Here is a 25,794-nt window from a genome sequence, read left to right as displayed (position 1 = left end):
TAACAGTACGACTAATACTAATAATAATTATAATAATGGTGCAATAAAATGCTGTTATTTTTATTTCATGGAACTGACAGCTTTTTTCTTCACAGACAATATTACAAAGAAAGCATCCTCAATCAAAGAGTGGTTAAAAGTGGAATCAATATAGTGTACCCCTGTACAGTATACTCGTGGGCCAGCATCCACAGATTCACATATTTACAGATTTTTTTCAAATTCTATTCACTCTATTGTCGTTTATTTATTCATTCATTCCACGGAAACAACATACTTTTGTTTAAAAAAAAAATCCCAATAAGTTAAAGTGGGCTCAAAAGTGCTTTCATTTATGAAGTAGGACACACAAAATGACTCCATTTTGGATTCTCTATGCTTTATACCACCATCTTTATATAAACTGTACACAAGAAAATTAAGCAAAGGCACTATACATGATTTTAAATCAAACATTTACATTGTAACGATGATGCCAAATCTGCACACTTGTGTAACGTGGTGTCAGCTCCACAAAAACCAACACATTTTCTGTTGCGATTTCCCGACACACAACAGGAAGTGCCTTTCAAGTCTTCTTGCCGTTTCCCTGTAAATTTCCATCTTTCTCTTTCCCTCTTTTTGTGCTTTTCTTGTTCCATCTTTAATGAAACCTGCTTAAAACAGTCCTTTGGCCTTCTTCAAATTGACCTGTTTCCACCCTGGCAGACATTCATATTTGTCCCTCTTCATCTCCAGAGCCTCCTGCAAAGTACACACACACGCGCCAGTTAATAAAAGTGCATAGCAAAGTGAAAATCAAAACAGCAACTGTAACGCACAAGGAAAACAATCAATGGGTAAGCATAAATCCATTTGACAGCACCTCTGTCAAATAAAAACCATCCAACCAATCCTTTGTTTGTCAGTAGTGCTTGTCCTCATTCGGGTTATACGTAAACTATCCCAGCCGACTTTGGGCAAGAGGCAGGCTACACGCTGGACTGGTCTCCAGCCAATGAGCAAGGGTATAAAAGACAAACAAGCATTAATGCTTATATTCACACCCACGGACACTTTGGTGAAGGGAATATGTGTGTTTGCGAAAGGTGAGATGGATGAAATACATCGAGAAAACCCACACAAGGACAGAGGGTAAAGCACACAGGATGGCCAGAGCCAAAATTGAAACTCCGAACCTCAGATCTGAGGCAAACATTCCATTGTGCTGTCAGGTAACAACCAATCAACTTTCCTGTTTTTTGAGTTAGGTCATGTGACACTGGCAAGCTGAGCCGTGACTGGTCATTAGCTGGGCTAACAACTCTGATGTCATTTTCAGTCGAAAGCAAGTGACAAAATGGCCGCCCATGTGAGATGGATAAAGACGAGTGGATTTTGCTGCTGAATTCACATTCCACAAACTCAATATGAATTAGAATAATGTGTTTAGACACCGTGGGGCACCATACAACATATAATAAAAATGTGAGCTTAATTTTACCTTTAAAGAAATTAATAATACGCACACAGTGATCGTGACTGTCATGACATTTCTTTAGTGTTGCTATTTTTAGAATGGCTGAATAATTTTTAACACTTAGGTCCCGTTTAAGAAAAGTGTGAGAATTCTTGCGGTATGTGACATGCACCAACATGTGTGGCTAGCTGCTATTCACCATTCATTTGAATCATTGGTCATGCTTCACGTTGTACACTGTGAGAGTGATGCATTCATTTATTAATCTGGAGGAAAGTGAACATCAGGAAGAAAAAGAGTGACACGCATGTGTTTTTACGACAGTAGGGAAGACGATAGCGCAAAGAATGCGAGGAAATCCATAACTGCAGACAATCACAATGCAACCCACCACACTTCCTCTTGTTCAGTTCTTATTTTTCAAGGGTGGTCGTCGTGCACAGAAAATGTGATTTGGCAGTATGAGAGTTTAAAGGGTAAGCTTACCTCAACACATCTAGTACTTGCTCTGAAAAGTGGGAGTTAAAGGGGACATATTATGGAAATGTGAGTCTTTAATAATAAATAATAAGAACTTTTTTTTCTGCCTCTTTGTCTCAAAACCTGTCTGTGAACAAATCTTTCTGAGTAATTTTACCAAATTGTGATGTTGACGTCCACATCTAACGATTATGTGCTGAGGAGACGGGACCATGGAATGTTGTGTAATGGTGTGGTAGGAGGGTGTTAGCCAAAACAGCAATATGACTGAAATGTTAAAAAATTCTAATCGTGAGTGACATCAGAAAGAACAACATAAGAACTTGAACGCCTTTATGAGCATTAGTCGTTATCTCGGGCAAGTTACCGAGAGATTATGACTAGGCCCATTTCTACTGCTACAGCAAAGAGTTAGCTAGCTCTGCCTTCAGTCCGAAAATTCATCTTTCTTGGATGCAATAATTTCCTGAACGGCTACCTCTGTGTCGTTCTCTAAATTTCCAAGCAAAGAGGTGACGCCACACAAGCCTATTAGCTCGTTGGCTAGCTGGTGGGATCTGTGGAGTTTGTCGAACATTACTGATATAGAGTATCGTTGGCAACCATATGGGGTTTTGACCCATTTTTCATTAAAAGCAACATTAACGTCCATTTTCCTGACCTCGAAGTCACGGTCTGACAAGTAGATCTCCAGGCGTAGTGGGTCCACACCCTCAGGGAGCGGCCGGGCCCGCAGCTGGTCCAGCGGGAATGTGTTCCGACTGAGCCGGGCCAGTACGTCCTCGACCAAGATGATCTGGTTGCACACCTCTGCTTCCTGCAGACACAGCAATGGCTTTTTAAGGAGAAGCTCTTTGGTCCAAAATTTCATCTGTTCCTTTGAAATGTCGGTACTGTTGTAAACGATAGACACCTGTAATTTTTTACAACCAGTCAACCCACTTTAGGTTCCCGACCCAACAGTTCAGAATCACTGATCTATTAGTTACAGCTGTAGCTGTTGTGAAAGCGCTATATCAATCAGGATGTATTGTATTGTATTGTAGTGTATTACATCAGCCATGTCATGTTTGCTGATCACACTTTACGCAACAATTTACTTGTTTGCTGTAGGGTCCTGGGGGATCCAAAAGGGGGGGTCTCCTATAGGGCGCCATTCAAGCTAGGACTGCCACCGAACGTGACATTACCCTCTCTGAGATCTCGGCGACATCCTCCCGGTGCTCCCAGCTAGGAAACATGTTGGTGAAGGTGAGCGGTTCCAGTCCAGCGTGTATCAGGTAGGACTTCTGAGGTTTCCGGTCACTCTTCTCTGCCAAAAACACAACAGACTGCCATTGAAATCCACTGGAAGTTTATCATGGGAGATAGGTCGTCAGGAGGAAACTTAAAAACTGAATTATTGTCGAGGTATCTGTTTGAACCCACTAACTAGGATCAATGTTCTATTTATTTCTGATTTTCTGTTAAGTATTTTTTTAAAATAAGTTTTAGATACCCGTAGCTTCTATGGGGTGTCTGTTTCACATATTGTTGAATGGTAAACCTTGGTTAACCTTGTGTTAATTAAGTAAGCTGGTTTATTACTTGATGTGATGTTAAAAAAAAGCCATGCTAAAATAAAATAAACTAAAATATAGAAATGGGGTTAGTAGTAATGGGCTGGGGGGGGGGGGGGGGGGATAAGGTTACCCTTGCAGTACAGTAGCACCGTCTCCATGGCGCACTTCCTGTCCACATCCCAGCGCATGCGAGCTGATCCACTGCTCTCGCTCTCCTGTGGCCACCAGCCTTGCCACAAATAGACCTCATGGAAGTTGTCCACCAGGAACAAGGCTGGGAAAGCCACACAGTCCAGTATTCTTTTGAGTCTAAACCCTGAACTAAAGAAGGAGAAAACTGGTTTTGAGACGAGCCTCACCCGGTTGCACCACGTTGTAGAGCTCCTCCTGCAGGAAGGGCAGCGAGCTGACAAGGTCCGGCGCACGGGACGGGTGGAAGAACTCGGTCGCCACAAACTCTCCTGATGTGCTGGTCAATTGGAAGAGCCGTGGAGTGAAGTTGAATTTTCCAGGGTCTGCAGGAAGAAATATTTCCTTGTTACTTTATCCCAATAATGTCCTCTGAATTCCACATGTTCACTTCCTGTGTACAAATACTTTTGTCAAATTTCACTTTTTTTTTGTTTTTTACCTGCATGTGTCACAAAACTTTTGTCCTAAGCTCACATTGTCTTTACTTTTTGTCCTTATGGAGTTGTTCCAATATCGTTGATTTGGGAATTCTGATACTGAAGCATGTTGCCTTGTGTTGGTCTGAGGTGTGAAACATGACCTTGTATAGGATTGTAAACTCTAAATTACCCTTTTAAGGACAAAAGATCAAAATTAATACTATGTATCATGAGAATACAGTTGTGTGAGGTGGACATTTGTCACCTTGCAGCATGCAGTCGTAGGCCTTCCTGTCCTTGTGTCCCAGAGCCTCCCAGAAGCCCGGCGGCTCCACGCCCTCATCGCACTCGTGGATGGTCACCTTACTGCTGCTGTGGAGTCCTGCTTCAAGAGGACACCTGAAGGGAAACATGTCCCAAAAGTATTTTGATATTATTTAATCATTATATTGAACATATTTAATCATCCTCTCTCTCTCTCTCTCTTCACACCTTAATTTATAGAATATCATTTGTATTTATTTATTTAACTGAAGTTTTCTTATTAAGGACATTTTACTTCTGTTTCGATGTATTTATTGATGTATTAATGAATGTATCTGTATTGGCATTTGTATTTATTCAATAGTATTTGCATTTATTAAAATTTCTTTAATAAGGTTTGCATTTATTCAATGACATTTGTATCCAGCAAATGGCATTTTTATTTATTTAGGGACATTTGTATTTATTTGACTGAATTTGACATCTATTACATGATAACTTCCATCATTAAATGAACAGCATTTTTCCATTGACAGGTATTTTGAAACTCAAAAAGAATAGAAATTTTATTCATTCAAATTAAATTGTATTTTCCATTATTATTATTATTGAAGGACATTTTATTTTTTTAATGGTATTTGGATTATTTCAGTAAAAGTTTATTTAATATTTGTGAGCATTTGTGTATTAAATTAATAGTATTTTATTTGCAGAAACGCACATCTGTTTTGCATTTAAAAATCAATACATAAAGATAGTGTGTTCATATCATACAATTAAAAGAAACACAAAAAAAACCCCTTACTGTTCTTTGATCTTGAGCGCCGCCGTGCTGGCCACACGGCGGGTGTGCACCTGTGTCTTGCAGCCGTGCCACAGGTAGATGGCTGCCTTGTCGACACTGAGCAGGATCATGGATGTTCGGGAGCGCAGACTGCTACAGTGGCACGCCACTTCTAGCAGGTGGCCCTCTGCCAGCACCTCACCACGCACGCAGTACAGACGCCATTCGCCTAAAAGAAAAGCCTGTGAATGCCACAAATCGATAGGCATGAATCATGAACTAAAAATACGCGTTTACTTTGGATATTCTCCTCCTCTTCTTCCCGCTTTCCGGCGTGGACGATCATCCCACCGTTGAAACACTGCAGGAAACACGGAGGCTCTTTGCCCTGCTGTACTTGCACCTGATCAGCACAAAGAACACATTTTCACACCCAGATCCTTAAAGAAAATGTTGCATCACAGGTGTGAAGATCCATTTCATCGACAGAGAACTTCTAAATAACACCAATACAGACAATATTTTTACAGTACGACTGTTCATTTTAAACAAAACGCAGCAAAGGTAACAATTGCATTTGACCAATTTAATCAACAGGCCAGAAAAAAGCGGCAGGTGTTAAATGGGGCACGTCTGTCCCGGCAGTCGCTTCCACGCAGATGTTGCCGCGGCTCTGATACTACCTCGGAAACTTGGAAATGGCCAGGTTGCCTGTGTGCCCCACTTTGTGCAGGCAAAATAGCATCTTATACAGACACTAGTTTTACACAGAGATCCATAAAAAAGTTGGCGCATCAGAGCAAATGACAATCCTGACCGTCCGTTATAGAGAACACGGTGAACATGACAAATGCGTTTCAGCACAACAACTCGGACTGATTGGGCATGTAAATATTATTTATGGACCGATGAACCAGTCACAACCCTCGATGAACTCTGTCCGGCAACAAGTGTCATGACCAGAAAAAAAAGACTGAATTGTTGTTGATGTTGAAACAGTGCATGGGTGTGGCCAGCACATTCCATTTTTTTTAATGGACCAATAGGCTAATCACAAACCCTATGAACTCTACCTAGCAACAAGTGATGTAAAAAGGAAAAAAGATTCCTGTATTTCTACCTGAGCCCCTCTCTCCTCATCCAGCTCAACCGTCATCAATGCCGACGTTCCTTTCTCGCTAACAGCGGAGTGTCGGCCTTGCCAGAAGAAATAGCAACATTTCTCCCGTCCTGGTCCAGTGCTCCTCACCTCTGGGTTATTTCTGCGGCCCACTGAAGCAAAACCAAGCTGTTAAAATCATCCACTGCGTGTAAACCGAACCCAGAGTGAAAGGCAGGACTTACCTGACGTGCTGACCATGTACTTCCATTTGACCACGTAGGCGTCACCTTCGTGGAACTGGCCGATGCTCTGCCGTGGTAGGCGGCTGTAGTCGAACTCCAGGATGTGCCACACGTCCACCGAAATGGTGCTGATTTCTTGAGTCCTCATGTGGTCCTCTGTCTCCACTGATCCATAGCCGCGGCCCACATTCACGCCATCCAAGATAGTGGTGACAGACGACTGGAGGAGCGGCAGCATCAAGCTGGCGTCGTACGCCCGGCACTCACGCTTTGTGGACTTCTGGAAAAATGGCCCAGTGGTAAATAAGGCTGAAAAGCAATCACTTAGACTCCCAAGTTGTGGTTTCTAAACCTGACCGGTACAGTCAATCAGTATTCGATGCAAACCTGTTGTTCTGATAGCTGATTGCTCACTTCTGTCGGTGACAGTGGCGGCTTCACTTCGGACCAGTCCCCAAACTTCTCCTTGAATAAGATGGTCTCATTGTACTCGGTGAGCCTGCCGAATATCGCCCATTCGGGACGGCCTTGGCCCTTCCTGTGGCAGATGATTACCGTATTGACGAGGAAGTGGTTGTTCAAGGCGAACCACTTCAGCTTGGGTAGTTTGTATCCTTTACATCAATTACAAATGTGTCCGTCGCCAGAGACTTCAAAGCTCCAAACAATAATCCAGGGTTTGTACCTTGGTATTAGGGTGTTGCAGCTTCCGGGGTCCAGGGGGTTGATGTCGCAGTAGGTGTAGTCAAAGGTACCATTCCAGAGGTGTTTGGCCAGCTGAAAGGCCATCTTCCTCTGGGCCAGCGTCACTTCTTTGCCATGCCACACGTACACCTCGCTGCCAAAGTCCAACACCACCACCTGGTGCGCAGACCGTGAGCCACAGTGAAACTTCAACATATTAACGTGTAGCCACGGTATACCAACACTAGGGGTGGACATCTTTCTGAAAAGTGATGTCCAGAGTGTTTTTGGCGCACCAGTGCTGACCTCGTTCGATGACAGCAAGGAGCAGCGAGGGACCTTCCCCCATTCATCATCATCAGGCATCAGTTTGTCATCGAGCAGGCGAAAGATGCAGTTGGTCTCCACGATGGCGTTCTCAAAGCGGTCGTCCTCCTCTGGCGGACCAGCAGCTAATCGCCCAGACAGGAAAGAAAGCGTGTCAACCTTTTTTCCATTCGTAGATAAAATTTGGATACTTTCTTACGTTGATAAGGAGTCTGTCCTCCGAGAATGGTCCAAAACTCTTGTGAATCTGGAGTCTGCACTTGGGCGCCTTCCTCGATGATCTGTACCTTGGTTGCCCTGCAGCCCAAGTCTTTCTTTGTTTGGATGTACATGGCCAGGTCCATAGCCTAAAAAAAACAAACATCCATATTCAGGACAGGGCTTATAGTAATGATGAATTAGACGTAATCACGTAATGTAGAACTAGAGATCACCTTGGCCCTCTCAATAACATTAGAGAACTCTCCTATCCACACAAAGCAGTGCTCGGGTGTCACGAGCAGGAAACAATCCCCGCTGTTCAGTGACGATGCTCTTGGCTCGACTAGTCTGGTCTGAACGTGGCGACGGCCTGAAAGAGAATATCGTAGATGAGACAAGAGCCTGGGTGGGTACCTCAGGTAAGAAACTTACTACCTTTGATGTGTAGAAGCATGAGGTTTTTGTACGGGACAGCGCTGTTGTTAGATGTGGGCGTGTCCGCTACGTTGACGCTGCGCAAACTCACAGTGCTGTAGTTCTCCTTACTGGACAAACCTGCCAGAGCTGCATCGGAATATTCTGATCTTTTAATCGCTGCAACATAGAGGGGGACCACTTTCAAGCAGACTGACACACAGCGGGGGGGGGGTTGCTAATTTCATATCTCAGCTAATCTAATTTAACGAAACCACTTTAGTAAGTAACTGACTAACTCGGATTGACAAACTAACTAACTCGTAGTAATATGAGAAGTTAAAAGATAATAATGTAATGTCAGGAGTGTGTCTTCCATGCACTCACTCTTGTCGGAGGACATCCTCTTACTTTCCAGCTGAGCCACATTGAGCCTCTGCTCGGTGTACTCGTGTCGTATGTCCTGGCGGGCGGCCAGCATCTTGACGGGATTGCGGGAGGCCTGCACGTTCCTGGATGGACGCACAGAGCGTTTGTGCTGCACCATGGCCGACGTCAGCCTGCCAGAGCTCTGCTGTGAGCCGAAAATGGCGTCGAAGTCTTCGCTGAGCTCGATACGCGAGGGTATGTTTGGCAATTCAGCCACGCTGCGGTAGAAGTTAGAGAAGATCTCGTCGTCCAGCTTCATCACTTCCTTAACCGCCTTCTCTGTGACTGTTATAGTGCTTTCCTGCAGTTCGGACACTATGGACACGAGAAGCCGGAATATTACGGACAGCTAAAAATGACCGCTGCCAAACAAAAAAAAAATGTACCTTTGCTGTTGAGGCGTCCCAAGAAGGTCTCCAACTTGTCCAGCTTTTTATCGGACTCCATGTCTGCTCTGGCTTCAATGCCTACATAGAATAACCAGATACCAATCAAAGTCATCTTACCGAACACAAATGCCCTTTAGTGAATATGATGTGTGACAACATTCAAACGCACCCTCCTGAGGTTTCCCAACCAGTGCGGTGCCGCTCTTGAGCTTGGTGGAGACGGGGGAAAGGATCGGCCCCATGACCGAGGAGGAGGCAGCCAGGCCTGCACAAAAAACAAAAAACATTTGACCAGGTCGGCCCTCATCCAAACAACGTGATGAAAAGCATATTGTTTTTAGCATAAAATGGGGTAGGTAAAATATAACCCATGTAAGTGAGATACATTCCGCTTCACAAATTCTACAAACCAAAACCTAATTTTCTACGGACCTTTCTTCACCATGCGCGCTGCCACCGTGTACTGCCCGGAATCGTTGGCCGCACCCTTGCCCTTGCTCTTCCAGGCATCCTCTCGCATTGAGATCATCTGTTTCCTCTCATCAATGGTCATCTGGGCTCCCTTGTCCTCCTTTCTGGCCGGCTGAGCCTGAAAACATAGGATAATGTCTGTCGACGTCTGCGAGGCTCACATTTAGCTTTGGTGGGATTTGGTGAACTCTAATCCCGAAACAAGTATGTCGCCTCCCTGTTAAGAACAATCACAGGAACGGCATCGAACCAAGCAGAAAATCTGATGCACTCAAGCATGACAACAAAAAAAATTGTTTCTCCGGGATCTCATCTCCACCAAAATAAAGAAATAATTTGAAAAAAAGGTTGGATACCAAGCGAGGCAAATCAAAGCCGCCACCCTGCTTACCTGAGCGTGATGCTCAATGTACTGACACTTTTGTCCAAGGGAGAAAGGAGGAGAGAAAGTGGAGGAGAAGACAGGTTCCTGAGGATGGAGAGGTGGAAGGATGAGTGAAAGGGAAGAGGAAGGAGGAAAGGAAAGAATGCACGAGCACGTACGTCAGAAATGTGAGAAGTTTCATGCCTAGCTAATTGGAAAATAGAAATCTTCTGGAGTCTTTTCGTGTATCGGGTCTTGACACTGTTATGGGTCCTCAAATTACACAAAGCCACCCCCACTTAAAAAAAAACAAACATACAATTGATATTTTGCTCAACCCTTCATGCCGCGGAGTGCCACCCACCGACTCTTTGACCCAATCACAAATCACACTCATTCACCTTCACTGTCTCATAGTTGTTGGATCTGAGAGAACTCAAGCAACAATCCACGTAACATAATTGCGGTTAAGTGCAAGAAATTATTACTGTAGCATAGTACAGCAACAACGAGCGGCTCTGCTCCTTGAGTTTTCAAAATTGTGTTGGCCTCTATTCCCAAAAAAGTCATGCCAGTGCTCCGAACAGCAAGCAAAGGAGGTGCAATCAAGCTGCAAACGTGATTGGATGACACGGCCGCCCCTTTGAAGGTGATTGGCTGAAATGCGGGCCTTACCCACAGCTGATCTGACACGCACCCTCCCGAGTGGTCATGGATGACCATCTCTTCCTCCTGATGGGGGGGGGGGGGGGTTCAGGGAGGATACAAGGAATGGTAAGAGAGGGGGGGGCGATATTTGGAGAGGGTGGTCTTGTCCACAGGGTTTATCATGTGACCAATTCAAAATGGCAGACAACATGAAATGCATGTGGCAAGTGCGTGATGGGAGATCTGTATTGTCGCGGCGTGTTGACGTCACACCTTCTGATGCGTTGGCTCAGCCTCTTGTTGCCGGGGCGCCTCGGTGGATGCCACATTTGCCACTTCCTGTTTTTTGTTGATCCGATTCCTCCAGTCCTCCTCGCCGCTCTTCTTCAGCAGGGCCACTCTGACACAAATGCACAAATACTTTTGAATCATTACCTGTCAAGGTTAGTGCCTCAAAAACATCAAAAGCCATTACGTTACGCTTCCATCAGGGCCATGTTTATTCTCACTCGCCCTCCATGAAAATTCTGTGGATAAGTCAACACACTCATTGTTCAAATGTTTGGCTTTTGGGACATTAAAAAAATGAGACTATGATGGCAGATGATGTTACGTCAAATGCCTGTGTCAAAAACAATATACAGTACTCCAAACCGGCAAAGGGTGATCATACTAATAGCTGATGGAACTAAAATCTCAGAAAGTGCTTTCGCATAAAGGGAACCACGTTCATCTGTGCACCCACTGTGAAAAGCATGGCATGAAATGTTTGCAAGCAGATCGGGTAGCCCTCTCAACTGCTCCTGCAAACAAGACATTATCGTAACTCTTGATGAATGACAAGACGTAATTGGTTGTAAAAACAACTTTGACTTTGGATGATTTGGTCCTTAAGACTTTAGGAAGTGCAATACAATTTTTATCCATCCATCCATTGTCCAAACCGCTTAATCCTCACTAGGGTCGCGGGGGGTGCTGGAGCCTATCCCAGCCGTCTTCGGGCAGTAGGCGGGGGACACCCTGAACCAGTTGCCAGCCAATCGCAGCAATACAATTTTTAAAAATACTTAATTGAAACTTTGTGTGAACTTAGCACTTGAGTATGATGTGCCCGTGAATCGCCCCAAATAAAGGTCAGATGTTCTTGCAGCCTTTCCTGGCTTTGAAATTATTTCTCTTGGTGTATTTTTTTTAAATAAAAAAAAAAACTGGCATTTGAATATGGGTGTGTAGACTTTTTAGATCCACGGTATTTCTACTACTACTACTCGTGTAGTTCATGAAAATAGCAATCACTCAAGGGTGATAATTCAGGTCACATCAAGCACGACTGAACGAGGAAAGCTGATAGAAGAGAAAGTGTGTCATCACATCTCCTGAGTGAGTTTGTGGATGCATAAAAGCTAATGGAGCTCAAGTGTCTGATTCAGTCATTTTCAACTGCTTCTTGAACGGTCACAGAAAGCAACATCGGAAATTCAGCCTAACACAAAATACATTTTAAACCTAACCGTAACCTTAATACCTAAAAATAACACTCGAGCCTTCTCACTTACTCCTAATTCTAACCTGTCAAATCCTAACACAACCTAGGAATGGCATTTTTGGAAACAATATGCAATAAATCTAGCGCCTTGACGCGAATCCCTTACGCCTTGAATGTTTTCCATTTCCTTTTGACTTGGCCCGTTAGTGGTCGCTACAGCGTTTCGTCCTTTTGGCGACAATCGATGTACCGGTATTTTGACCTACGGCATCTGGATACTCACCTCTCCTTGATGGACATTTGTTTGCTGGACATGCCGTAAGGTAGCCGGTCCGCGGAACCCGTGGGAGACAGCCTGCTGTAGTCGTCGCTGGGGCTGTGCTCCAGCGGCAACGACTGAGACTTGACCAGCGCGTGGGGGAAACCCTGTGGTTTTGGCGGCGGCGGCGGCGGAGGCACTTGCAGTTTGGGTAGGGGCTGAGGGTCCGGTTGAAGGTAAGGCTTGGAGAGGAGTTCCTGAATTTTGGCCTGGCTCTGCTGGGGCTGAGTGAATGGTTTGGGATACGTCAGAGGGGATTGGGATGGCTGTACGTATAAGTGGGGCTTCGGTGGCTCTGCGTGGGTTTGCGGCAGGAAGGATTTGGGTGGAGTCGGGGGAGGCTGAATGACAGGATGGGTCTGCTGGGCGCTTGAGACTTGAAATATCGTGGAAGACACTGTGCTGATCAAAGGTCTCGGTGACACTGTGCAATCCCGCAGATCTGAAAGATTAATACACAAAATATGTGGCTGAAGTTGTAATACCACAGCAAATACTCTAACCCCTAATGCCTAACTCTACCCCTGATACCAAACCCCAAAACTATGACATGAGTTTTTATCCCTCTTCCCCAGAACCCAAAAACCTCCTAGGTGCTGCTAGGCTGCTTCTGGGAATAAGGCTAGCTAACCCAAAGCCCAAACCCTTAAACAAAACCCAAACTTTGAACTACTTACTGTAGCTGTATTATAATTGGAGAAAAAGACACGCAAGAAATAAAAAAGGTGTGGATACTTGAGAAACTACTGCCAATGATCAATCATTGACTGCACTTGTGCAGAGACTCGTCATGTATCACTTTTCAGCCAGTAAATTATGAATATAGTATATAGTATTATTGTATTATTATTGAATATAGTATTATTGTAAAACACAATATAGCGTATAAACTGTTTTGACCGTGCCGATATGGCTTGGCAATGGGTTTCCGGATTTCACTTCGGACCCAGAATCCAATTTTTTGTTGCGAAAGCTCATCTGTGACATTGCAACGCTATTCATCTGCAATTTGAATTTCAAATTGCAGCAAAACTCGTTTCCGACTGTTGGCCACTCATGGAACCAAAAGTTACATCAATAAATATGGTTCTTACAAACCCCAAATAGCTGCCAGAGCGTTCTGCCACTCGGAATTTTCATGTAAAGCGAGATTCCGTAGGAAACAAACCTTTGGTGACACCGTAATTTACACCCGTCCAGGGTCATCCAAGGGTCACGGGTGACTATTTTCTATACAGAAATCGGACTGCACATGCGTGATGGGAACATTCAGCACTGCCTCTGGCGGTCAGTAGGGATGAACTAGTTACACCATCCCCAATAAACTGGACAACAATGAAGTTATGTTTGGTCATTGTTTAGTGTTTGGGTCGAACCCTAACTCCGAACACTAAAAGGATGGGATATATCCTGGACTATTGGCTAGTAAATGGCATCACACATACAAAGAACTGGCTGACACGTTGCTACACCATCAGTGACAGTTAATTGATGCGTGATTTCTCTAAACTGTCATCTGTTATGGTGCTGATCTTCCTTGGCGGAGGTTAGTCTGATCCAGTAAAACCTATTCAAGTGTGACTGATTCGCCTTCTAATGATATTCCATTTGTAAAACAAAGCCGAGGTAACTAGGGTTTTACGTCTCTATTGTGTCCTTGCATAACCAATTGGCGTAATCCGACTGACCGCAACTGGCCGCCTTAAGGATGAAACGTGTTGCTAGCTCCATCTTTTTGGGGACAAAGGGATCCACGCGGTACAGCCGAATATTAATGAGATGCGTCCCAAATAAATACAACTGTCCCTCTGGCTCCTTTACCCCCCACATTGCTGAGGCAAGCTCAGCGAGCAATGATGTGTGGGAGCACAATGAGGGTAATGAGGAGGGTCCACCGCCCTTTCTCGGCTTCCCTTTTGTTCAGTCACCAAACTAGTCTCCTACCTGAGAGTCTTTCTTGGCTGATGCTGCCACCATCTCCTGCTGCCTCTTCTCCCAGGTGGTGGCTTCTTCCTTCTTGTCCTCCTCCCCCCTCTGCGTTCTTCTCCTGGGTATCGCCGAAGGCTCTCGGGCTGGGATGCGCCTCCTCCTTGTGGTGCTCCTCCGCCTCCGTCTGATGCCGGCGAAGAGTGCCGGAAGAAGGGGCGGGAGAAGGGAGTCCCCCCAGTTGTTGTTCAGAGCTATTGGGGCGGAGTTTGGGGTGGCCTGGGTCCCCTTTGCTTTGGGTAATTGAGAAGTACCGCGATGCCCTCTCCTGGTGGTCTGCAGTGGTGGTAGGGGTCTGTTGTTGGGTGATAGTGCCCCCCTCGTGGGCGATGTTGCTGCTGCTGCATGCAGGCGTCACGGTTACCATGGTAATGGAGGCATGGGAGGGGGCAGCTGCCACAGAGCGGACCACGGAGGCGGGGAGGGGCTCTAGTTTGACTTGACTGCTGTGTTTTAACTATAGGGAAGAAAAAAAATCATAACTCATAAATATGACCAAAAGTATTGGAACACCTGCAAGAAGTAATAACGTGGAAGTTGGAAATAAGAATTGGAAAACATACAAGGAGTAAAAAGTGGAGTGTGAACAAAAGTATTGTGACACCGACAATAAGTGAAGGGATGCTGTTTGGACATAAGTATTGGGACACCTACAAGAACTAAAAAGTGAAGTGTCAAAGGTATTGGGAAAAGGTGCAGGCAACAAAAAATAGAGTTTGGACAAAAGTATAAAGGCAAATGTATGATGTCATTTTTTGTGTTAGGTCAAAAGAATATTGGGAAACCTGCATGAACTAAAGAAATGGAATAAAGTTTTGAGACACCTAAAATGTATGAAAAGTGGAGTTTGGATAAAATTATAGGGACCCACAAGAAGTGAAAAAGTGAAGAGGAAAATGTGTGTTCTTCCTGCTTGACTCAATAATGTCGACTGAGGAGCCAACTGGAGGCTCAGTCACCTGTGAGGACACCATCTTATTCATGGAATAATTTGACATTATAATCTGTATTTAAAAGAAAAAAAATAAATGCATTGTAATCTTGACAGGTGAAATGAATTTTACTTCATTCAAGAAAGCCCAGTATCCTTAACTTTTTGCGAACAGTGTATTTAATGTATAGAGAAAGTACCCATTCCACTTCGCTCTGGGTAATGGGCTGCGTCTGAAAGCGGGCAAGAGCGCGGCGCTGGCGGGCGGTGTCACTCTTCGGCGACACATCGTCCGCCGGATGGGCGAGCCGGTTGAAGAGGGCCATCTTCTCGGCCAAGCTGAGAGTGGATAGGTGGTCCCCCTCCACTTCAGGGGTCTCGTCCTCCTGGGTCTCCTGGACCGTCTCCTGGGGGGCTGGAGCTGCTTGGATACTGAGGACAGGGTCCAAGTGTTAAGGCCAAGCAAATGTATTTATATTGCACATTTCATACACAAGGCAACTCAAGGGCTTCACACTAACAAAAGCACAATACCTAAAAAAAAAATAAAAATCAAACAGCGGCAGCTCATTCAAAACACTGCAGCTCGGGTTCTGACCACAACAAAGAGATCAGAACATAGTACCGGTACTCCAGGCCTGAAGCCTTTGCACTTACTCCCAATTAGCTGTAGAATAGATTTTCAAAATCCTGAGACTTTTCTACAAATCATTGAATGGTCCTGAATACGTAAAAAAAAAAAAAAAATCTGATTTAATATAAAACCTGTAGGTGAACTGTAGACTTGGGACAGTTAGTGGAGACCAGAGTTCAAAGTAAACATGGTGAAGCTGAAATTTAGCCGTTAAGATGCACACAAATGGAATCAATTTTTTAAAGAAAAATTATATTCTTCATTTACTTAAAGATACTTTTAAAATCTTTTGTTGATGTTTTTCAAGGTTATCAATGTACATTCTAGTAATTTTTGAAAGCGGTCTCAAGCCTGGGTTACACTAACAAAATAGGTTAGGGTTTCAAATACAAATACCGGAATACCAAGAACCGAGTGTCCTAGTGGGCGTCATCCAGTTGCCCAGGATTTACGTCATATAAAGTTGCACTGCAAATCACTTGTTAAGAAGTGTGTGAAATGGCTCGTGAAGGATTCGTGTTTGTTTGTTTGTTTGTTTGTTTGTTTGTTTATTTGTTTGTTTGTGGTGCCCAACTTCTGACATCTGAACCTTGTAAGAATGCAAAGAACGCAGGAAGCGGGAATGCTGGGGATCATCATTCGTGAGTTAATGTGTAAACAGCAGCTTCTTTCCCCTATAAGGTGCAGCAAGGCGCTCATGCGTTGGGACAGCATATCAGCATAGTCACAACAGAGTAACATCTGGGTACAGTCTTCCTCATTTCAAAAAATATCAACTCAATAAAAGTATTATTATTATTATTGTTTATGAGGCCATTTTTTTTGTACTGTAATGAATAATGGGATGTAGCTGCCTTTTTTCTTGCATTTTCGTTGGATCATTCTTGTTGTATTGTGTTACCTGGTGGTGGTCACAGTGGCGCTGACAACAGTTGGACTGGCGGTGCTGGTGCTGGGGCTGGTGTGGCTTCCCACAGTGTGTGATGATGTGGAAGGTTCACTTAGAAGAGGGGGTAAAAAAAAAACAAACTCAAATGAAGAAAACTACTGCTGATGCAAAATCGACACACTCTGTACTTAAGCCTGGCAGAGATAGACGTACAGATTCGAAACATTCATTAAACGTAAAAAGATACATACTCTGAAATGTAAAAGTGATTTTTTTCAATCATCCTCTTTTATTAACTTGCATATACATCGTGTTCTGAGAAGGGGAAAAAAATCACTGGATAGTAAAAATGCCAAATTATCTAAAAACAACTGAAAAGAAAAACAGACAGTATCCGCATATATGTTTTCAGGTTAGATGTCGAATTGAAAAAAAGAGCTTTTAAACTTTGAAAAATAAAGGTTCTACAGGGTACCCAAATGTGGATGGATGTGTTTGTACCTGCAAGCGTCAACCACTTCCTTGCCGGTGACGGGCTGAGTGTGCGAGCGATCCAGGACCCTCCGCAGACGACGTTCCACGGCAGCGTTTCGAGAGCGAGGCTTGGGAACACCACCCTCCAAAGTCTTCTCCAACTCCTGACGAGAGAGACAAAATCTTGACTTGCGGACGCAACATGACATGAAGATGTGTGTAGACAAGTGGAAGTCATTTACCCTGAAAAGGGACCTCTTGGCTGCTACACTCATCTTGGCTCGCTCGTCCAGTTTTTCTTCATCCACTACGAAGCAGAAGAGTAAAACTTTAGGGTTTGAAGTCAGGGTTAGGGTTTCAACCAAGGTTTCGGATTTTGAATAAGGGTTAATGTTTCACATGGAAGCCAAGATTATAGTTACAAAGGTTTCAAACAAGGGTTAGGGTTTGCAGCATGTACATGAATGGTCAGATTAGAAATCACCTTCAACATCTTGCACCAGTGCTGGACTAAGATAGGACCTGTGTAAAAAAAAAAAAAACATGATAGCTTTTCAACATCCAATCAGAATTTTAACTTCTCAGAGTATTCTGTGAGGACTGCCTTCTCGCACCTGTCAGTCTCCAAACGTTCCGCAGATGTGATTGGTTGAGTCCGACTCCTTTCAGACATGCGGCCATCCCCCGGTGTGATGTAGCGGCGGGGCCTCCGAGCAGCTCGGTCCCCCGAGGGATCCATGCCACTCGCTACAAGATCTACTTCCATCGCTGAGAAATGGGTGCTCTCGCTTTGATTGACAAAGAATGAGGCAGAGTGCAAGTTCAGCTGAGGGTGCAAATGTAACAATGGCGGGTAGCAGTTAGCCACACTTAGCATGCAAAACTGGGTTGAGGCTTCAAACATGGATTAGTGTTTGAGATTAGGGCTTCCCGTCTGGGTTAGGGTTTCAAAGAAGGGTTACGGTTTCAAATTAAGCTCCCAAACTAAGGTTAGAATTTGATGTTTGGGTTTCAAAGTATGACCATCACATTGTCTCTGCCGCAAAAGTTCATTGGTTTATTTGTCCATGTGAATGCAGTGTCGGAAGGTCCATTCTGAAACCAAGTTTGAATCCTGATTTGAAGTTCAGTTTACTGTTCAGACACAAATCATGTTGTCATTTGTTGAGTTTATGCGAGGGGCCTCGGCCTCCTATCAGCATCCTAAATGTTAGCCTTGGTGGAGGTCTACATTTAACTGCTCTTGTTTGATGTGTTATGGATTGGAATAGCATCCTATTGCTGAGTTAGTCATGCAACCGAACACGACAGAGCCCATGCCAGCGAACCTACAAGTCAGGCTTTCTGTTGGCGTTCTCCAGGTAAGAGTGTCGCAGCTGGGCCACTGATACTCGAGTGTCCAAGGTTCCCATCTCGCCATTAGCCGCCCCTGATGAAGGCACAGGCCTGGAGGAGGTCTCGTGGGTGGCGGTAGCCCTCTGCCTCCGGTACATGACAGAATCCTCGCTGATACCGATGTCTGACATGGAGCGGATTCGTGTTTTGGGTTTAGGCCCTCCACCTGCTTCTGTGCTTCTGTGCTTGGCCTGAGGTAAAGAAGAACCCTTCTGAAGATAAATAGCTGAGTCGCTCCTCTGCAATTCTTGCTGCCTTTGAGGCTTTGAGACTTCATACCGCCGGGCCTCTTCCACTCTCATCAGATGAGCTTCTTGTCGTGTCTGGTGTTCTCCTTTGGACTCCTGAGGCTTCCTTGAGGAGTTGTACTGATACTGTCGTGGAAGATCTTCCTCAGCACATCTGATTTCTGTCTGAAGCATGAGTGACTCTGGATGGTTGAAGGTGTCCGAGGCATTCTCCGTGTGCACTAGTCTTAACACTCGGTCCTCTTGAGTCTCATGACCCGAGGGACGATGCCTCCTTCGTTCTCGGATCTTCTCTGTGTTCCTTTCCCGTCTTCGCTCTCTGGGTGAATGCCAGGGTTCCTCAACTTCTCGACTAAGTATCATCTGTTCCGGGCTGTTAGTTTGACTCTCCACATTTTTGTTTGGACCTCTGTGAGGATCATCTGCCGTCTTTTCTCGCTTGCGGATTTCGGATGGCAAAACCGCTTTCCGGCTCTTCAACAGACCTTCTGTGTGGACTTCTTCTTTGGAGGCTTGCTGGGTCTCCAACCTTGCCTCCAGCCTTGCCTCCTTGTGGGCTGCGTGGATTTGGTCAGCGCTCACTCGCCTTCGTGATCCCCCGATCTCCGGGGGACTGTGGAGTTGGCCGGTGGACATGGGGAGGTTTTGGTAGTCAATGGAAGGTTGGTAGTCGTGAGTAGAATGAGAGTGACCTGGACTGGGGCGAGGCTGAGGAACAGTTCTATACTGTCCGGATTCCGGGCCGTGTGCAAGCGGGTTCTCCTGAGTTCTGTGTCTGGTGCTGTGGTGTCTGTCTGTTCTCCACTCAGGAGGCCTCTGTGTACTGCCTCTGATTCTTAGGCAAAGGAATGTACAAGGGGAGTCAGTAAGCATGAAAAACAAAACACGCTCAAAGGAATTAGCCAGTCAAGAAATTCAATCCTGGTGTAAGGTAGGTGAACTGCAAAATTATTATTTTTAAATGTTTGGCTAGAAATCTCACCAGCGCTCCATTGGTGGATTAATTTGACACAGACGCTACCCATGGCAAAAAAAAAACATAAAGGTAAGGACTGTTAGGAAGGAGTCATTGGATTCAAACCGTCTGAAGTGATTATGTGAGGTACAATCAGTCAAAGTTAATGTTCAGATGATTCCTTGTTACTTCCTACCTTGACGACCAGTTGACGAGTGTCTGTGTTATGAGTACAGTCGCTCTTTGACAGGACAGCAAGGCTACGGACAATGTCAAACTGTCACCGATACTTCTTCTCATGATCGTCAACTGTTTGGTCAAGCTAGTTATGTCTTCTGGTACAGTCAGGATCAGAATGAGAGGGTTACAGAGGCAACACTTCGGCAGCGAGGCTTACTTCGGCATTGAAAGCTGGATAAAACTATTTACTACAGACATTGGATTTCGTGATGCAGCTAATTGTCGAAATCAATGATTCCCAACCCCTGCACATTAGTGTGTCAGGAGAGATCAACAGGTGTGTTGCGGGACATTATCTAATTTCATTTAAATGGTCAAAAAAAGATCATTTACTTGGTACAAATAATGTATGATCACCTATCGATGCCTGTGACGTTAAGTGTCAGGCAAAACAATTAAATGCTCTTCCACAAGATGATAGAATGCACAGTTAATCAACTAAATAGTCTCAGCTTTCATACCGAGAAAGTAGATTTGTGAGAAAACTGAGATCATTATTCCAGTTCTTCAATAAAAGGTTTTGAAAACCATTTTTGAGACATGCGGTCTTTACTCGGTTCGTCAAAACCCCAAGCAAGCTGAAAGAGCCCTCGGCCTTGAGACCAGAACAAAATCAAGGTGACATTTTATGAACTCACCCCTGCCTTTTGAGGATGCTTTGTGCCTGCTGCTCAATGAACCAATCCCCAGGTGAGATACCGTAGCGGGTTGATGGCAGTGAGGCCCGGCGGGCAGCGTGAGGAGACCCGGGCACCGCTGTGACGTTGGAGTCCCGACTGGAATTGGGACTCTGCTCTTTATGTGTTGCGTCTATGTGGTGGTGGTGAGTAGGATTTTGCTGCTGCTGTTGTTGCTGATGATGATGATGTTGGGGCTGAGGCACATAGTGCTCCTGGGCCCTGATTCCAGATATGCATTCTTGAGCGCCGCCTCTCCGGTAGTTTTCCATGTTCATGGCTCTTTCCCGTTCTAAGAATCTGGTGTCTTGCGTAGGGGCTGAAGCTTGGTTTGTGCTGACTGGGCCTGGTGGAATTGCGGATGCAAGGTCTGGGTAAGTCCTCATGGAAACTCTGCCCACACCAGAGCGGTACGGGCCACCAGTTTCATCTTCTGTCGGTTCTGTTTCTGGTCTATCTCGCCTTCCAGCTGAGTGTCTGTCGGCAGCGGAATCTTGGTCGAGTCGCACACGGTAGTGAGATGCATAATCAATGTCTGCTTCCTGGTCGAGAAGGATGCCGTACCGCTCTGAGAGCTGCTTCCGTCTCTCGGCTTTGTAGCGGGCGATGCGCTCGGCCTTGGATTTCAGATCGGCTGCGTCTGAGGGTGTGGACGCTGGTGTCGATGAGGTAGATAACGTCACAGGGTCGACATACACCAACATTGCCTCTGTGCGGCTGACTCCAGCTCTGGACTGGCACTGTGGAGATGTCACAGGCTTCTGGGGTGCGTCCAGCTCTTCTCGACTGAGGCGCCTCACTGCTGTCGAGAATAAGCAAATCTTTCGGATATTTCAGTTAACAGAGTACAGCAAGGTCCTGCGTCAACTCACCCATCACACAAGGATCGCAGGGGTCTGAGGCCCTCGTGTACCGATGTGGGTCCTCTTCCAGCATTCTGTTAGCAACCAAACCGCCAGGCAGCAGGACTGGCGGAGCGTCACTTTCAATCCCTTCCAGACGGCGGGCCATCCTCTCCTTCCTGAAATCAAAGGTAAAGAGTCTTGCTGAATTTGAGGATTTTGTTTTCCTTCCAAATACTGAACACTAAGTAACAGCAAAGGCCATATAGTCACGTGTCTGAAAGAAATATCTTGTTAGTCAGGTCAGTCAATCATAAATGTTTAACTTGTTCCAATATTTATGGCAAATCCTGATGTTTGTGATCTGAACTGCACTGGAATGAACCAAAGGAAGATTGTGAATTGATACTGAACGACTTGTTGCTGAGCACAACTAGAAGAGCAACTTGTTGTGTTGTGTGCTTGTGCAACATGTCTCACCAGTCATTCGCCGCAATAAAAATGACAAGGCCACAGTTTTTTCTTCTACTATGATTCTTCGTCCTGTGACAATACTCTCCCGGATCACTTTTGGTACTATGACAGACATTTGGCTTCAAAGACAAGACTTGGTTCTATGTTTGGTGGTGTGTTGGTTATTTTGAGTACACCCCGATTATTTTCTTGTTATGAGTGAGGTCTTTCACATTTTTAAAATTTCAGTTTAAATTCCCAGTTTATGTATACCCCGCTTAAGGAGTCCATACCTGTTCATCTCGAAATCTGTCGGAACAGCTCCCTCGAAGTATTTCTTCAATTCTGAAACTAAATGTTATAGTACTGTTAAAAAAAAAACCACTGCACTAAAAAAACAAACAAACAAACAAACAAACCAATGCGCACCCTTGGGAAGTACCACCAGCAGTTTGGCATCTGTATCTGAAATGCTCTTGACCAGGGCGGCCTTGTCGTGCAAAGAGAAATCACTCTGAAAACTAAATGTCCAAAAATGAGAATACAAATAAAAGAAGGAAAACCGACTTGAAAAAAAATGAATGCACAATTAGCAGATTAAGGAGTTGATCGGAAATGACTCTTGTCTGAAAGGGTGACGCGAGTTGAAAGGATCACACCGCCACGATTCAACTCAAGAACGCGGTCATTGAGTCTTGACATTCTCTATCAGCCTGGCACAATATTTTTGTTAACTATTTTGTTCATACAAAGCTATTTTCACATTTGGACACATACAGTGATGTTAAAAGGGACAAAGGCAAACAACAACAACAACAAGACTCTTTTAGCATCTTTTTGATATACAGTGAAAAATATGGTTAAGCAGGATTGGATTTTTTTTTGTGTGTGTGCCTTAATAAATTAAATTGGCATTTAGAAACTACATTTTGTGTTTCCCTGGGTAGTCTGTGTGATATTAAAATTGGTGCTAAATATATAAAGAACACCGAAATCAGGAAGAGGGCAAATACTTTTTCACAACACTGCATTTCCTCTTCACTGTGTTTGCTTAAAGAACTGCAGGTGTCATTTTCAGCATGATGCAAAAGAGGCTTAGGGGAATCATGGTTCGAATGCTTTGGATATTTTTTTAATATGTGTCTGGGAATTTACTGTTCATCAGCAGCATTTAATGCTGACCGGCATGACAACATAAAGCTGTCTATGCTGACATACTGCATCTCTTGTCTTAATGACCAAGCATGCGGTATGAAGAAGATGGTCAGCGATTCTTAGCTTGTTAACTAAAATGCTAACATTATGCTATGTGGTTGGCCACATAGTCATTTGAATCAACAGTCTCAAACTTTTGCCATGAACTTGTATTAGAAGTAAAATGACGTTTTGCTGTTGTTAGCTTGAAAAATCATGTCATTCACACGTTCAAACAAAACACAAATGTTTTCTACTTACATGAGGCCTACTTTCTTTCCGTGCCCCAGCTGCTGTTTCTTACCTTAAGGCTTCGGTTGGCAATGATGTTGAGGAGCAAAGTTTCCCCACAGCTTCGGATCCAAATCCTGCTAGGACACAAGTCTCATCAAGACCAGTGACCACATAACAGCGCTAGCGTTTGAAATTGAGTCGCTAGTGCCCAGTGGGATGTTTGAAAAGCTATTTTCTCTGATCAAAATGAAACATTAGAGCAATGTCTGTCATGAATGGGCCCACTATAAAATCTTAAGAAGCCACACCTGAAAAGACACAGCAAATATGCCATTTTTGTTTGATGTTGTCATCGTAGGTCCATTTTGGCCTTTTTCAGCAGTTAGTTCAAAGATAAACTTGTCTTATTAAATTTGAACCTTAGTGCTCGACAGATAGGCGATGCCAGATTGTCATTGTGTGTGGGCAGAGCGTGATTAATGACTTGTCTTAAAAAAGAATACTGTAGGCAAGGTGTTTTTGAAGATTGTTCCTAACTAAATTTTGTTAACTGCCTATGTCCGTGTTACGTTCGCATTCTAGATGAACCCTTCTAAACTACTAAAATTTGTAGGTTGCCAGCACCTCTTGGTTTGAAATATCGACACAATGCAACGCTTAAATCAAACATTAATAGATTTTTGTAATGATCAAGTATGGTTCCTTTTTGAAGATGAAAATCATGTTAACAGTGACATGGGTGTCAATCAAATGGGTGCAAGTTGACATTCCTCGCGGGTCACGTTGCAACGTGATATGACGCAAACTAACAAGATGGAGGATCAAATAACAGTTGGTGCGCTTGCTTAGTAAGGGTTTAGCGCATTGATTATAAGACTGAAGTCACAAGAAACAACTGCTTTTGGGAATAATGCACTATGTTTATATATATTTTTTTGGGTGGGGGTTGATTATCATGTCAGTCGCTCTCCATGCAGTCCATAGCAACTCTCACAACAAGCACAGCAGTCTGTTGTGAAGTAGGTTCCTTTTTTTGTCGCAGACAGATTCAGTTACCGCTCCAGACACCACTAGAACAAATCTCTGTCTATTTTTTGGCCCCAGTGAACCTTCAACAGGACACAAGCAGATTAAAAAAAAAAAAAATCATATGATCTCTGGCTGTCAAAACTGATCATGTGTATGCTTTTTGTTTTCAAGACTTGTGCAATGTGTTTGGAAAGTTTGGAAAGCCCCATGCACGTCAAGTCAGTTCAGTTTTCCTCGGAAACACCCGCATGCTGCCAACCGGGCTAAGAGGCTCAGAGTTGCTGGGGACAGAAAAAAACTTAGCCAGTGACAGCTCAGGTTTTCTATTAATATTCGATGCAGAAAAGTAGTCTTGCGGGGAGAAAAATACAATCAGTGAGTTCTGACTGGCGTGGCCCGACTTGCAAGATTAATGCAGGTGAAAATTAGAAACCATTGGGTCACAGTACAGTAGTGGCACGGTGGTCGACTGGTTAGCACATCGGCCTCACAATGCACAGGTGCAGCGTTCGATTCCGGCTTTGGCCCTCCCGTGTGGAGTTTGCATGTTCTCTCCATGCCTGCGTGTTTTTTCTCTGGGTACTCCAATTTCCTCCCACATTACAAAAACATACTGTACACCTTACGTTAATTGTTTACTCTAAATTGTGTAAGTTCATCGAAGTGTGCGCTGCGATTGGCTGGCAACCATTCAAGGTGTACCTCACCTACTGCCCGAAGACAGCTGGGATACGCTCCAGCACACCCACAACCCTTGTGAGGATAAGAGGATTAGAAAATGGATGGGTGGAATATTTTGCTTGATGATACATCTCCAAGGAGAAAGCATATTGACAATTTACTTCACTTTGCCACATCCAATACGGCTGCGGTGTCGGGGTACTCAAGAGGGCGTCTTTGTGTATGTAAAGTAAATGTTGTAGGAGGAACGATGACGGAAGGGTACCCAGGTCGCGGACGGAGGACGCAAATAAGGGTAAAGTGCCCATCTCTGCCAACAGGCCTTACCTGAGCCGCAGTACTGGACATTGTTGACATGGTAACCAGACATCCAAGGGTTTCGGAACATGTTTAGCACCGTGGATAACGCACAGCAGGAGAAGAGCGGTCGCAAACTGGCACTCAAGCGGTGGAAGCACCACCGCCACCACCACCACCCGGCAATGACACCATGCAGCCTGTTCACAATGTCACCCGAGTCGGAGAACGACAGCGCAGCGGGACGTCAAAGCTGCTCAGCGGCCTAATCAGATTACAGTCAGAAATTAGCCGCGATGATCAAAACAACGGGACAGGGGATTGGACGCTATGTGCCATCAAAGGCGGGGATATTCGGGTCGTGTGTATGGTGCTTCCCGGGCCACCAACTGAAGGTGA

The 25,794-nt window shown here is 44.6% G+C and overlaps 1 protein-coding gene across 2 annotated transcripts; it reads right to left on the bottom strand.

The window, feature by feature from the left end:
• Positions 1 to 39: 39 nt before the first annotated feature.
• Positions 40 to 25,794, bottom strand: svilb (supervillin b). Of its 2 annotated transcripts, XM_086128642.1 has the most exons (38): positions 25,426 to 25,794; positions 23,459 to 23,522; positions 22,390 to 22,481; positions 22,254 to 22,311; positions 21,538 to 21,686; positions 20,627 to 21,467; positions 18,483 to 19,628; positions 17,765 to 17,938; positions 17,635 to 17,672; positions 17,393 to 17,457; positions 17,178 to 17,314; positions 16,689 to 16,787; positions 15,354 to 15,585; positions 14,181 to 14,679; positions 12,201 to 12,678; positions 10,705 to 10,831; positions 10,459 to 10,515; positions 9,811 to 9,888; positions 9,381 to 9,537; positions 9,118 to 9,213; positions 8,946 to 9,026; positions 8,518 to 8,874; positions 8,152 to 8,310; positions 7,950 to 8,086; positions 7,715 to 7,862; positions 7,495 to 7,640; positions 7,190 to 7,365; positions 6,892 to 7,042; positions 6,505 to 6,784; positions 6,281 to 6,432; positions 5,458 to 5,563; positions 5,182 to 5,389; positions 4,378 to 4,511; positions 3,861 to 4,016; positions 3,632 to 3,775; positions 3,130 to 3,251; positions 2,601 to 2,756; positions 40 to 744 (listed from the first exon to the last, which is right to left on the bottom strand). In XM_086128642.1, the coding sequence occupies exons 1-38, from the start codon at positions 25,484 to 25,486 to the stop codon at positions 658 to 660; spliced, it is 7,548 nt and encodes a 2,515-aa protein (XP_085984768.1). In that variant the 5' UTR covers positions 25,487 to 25,794; the 3' UTR covers positions 40 to 657. The 2 variants fall into 2 exon arrangements, with proteins under 2 accessions (XP_085984768.1, XP_085984769.1); XM_086128643.1 differs by lacking the exon at positions 18,483 to 19,628 and having other exon boundaries at positions 25,426 to 25,786.

The sequence above is a fragment of the Hippocampus guttulatus genome, chromosome 14 (genome assembly GCF_054856545.1).
Source record: "Hippocampus guttulatus isolate MCC_2025c chromosome 14, RoL_Hgut_1.0, whole genome shotgun sequence".
Classification (NCBI taxonomy): Eukaryota; Metazoa; Chordata; class Actinopteri; order Syngnathiformes; family Syngnathidae; genus Hippocampus; species Hippocampus guttulatus.
Note: the sequence above shows the minus strand (reverse complement) of the source record. Positions and strands in the feature narration are given on the sequence as shown.

Bases quoted from the DNA above. Each gene is read 5' to 3' on its own strand.
- svilb (XM_086128642.1), bottom strand. From the start codon at position 25,486: ATGTTCCGAAACCCTTGGATGTCTGGTTACCATGTCAACAATGTCCAG. The intron at 17,458-17,634 runs GTGATTTCTAAT...TCTGCTTCGTAG, and splicing joins ACTGGTGCAAGATGTTGAAG to TGGATGAAGAAAAACTGGAC. The intron at 8,311-8,517 runs GTGAGTGCATGG...TCTATGTTGCAG, and splicing joins GAGGATGTCCTCCGACAAGA to CGATTAAAAGATCAGAATAT.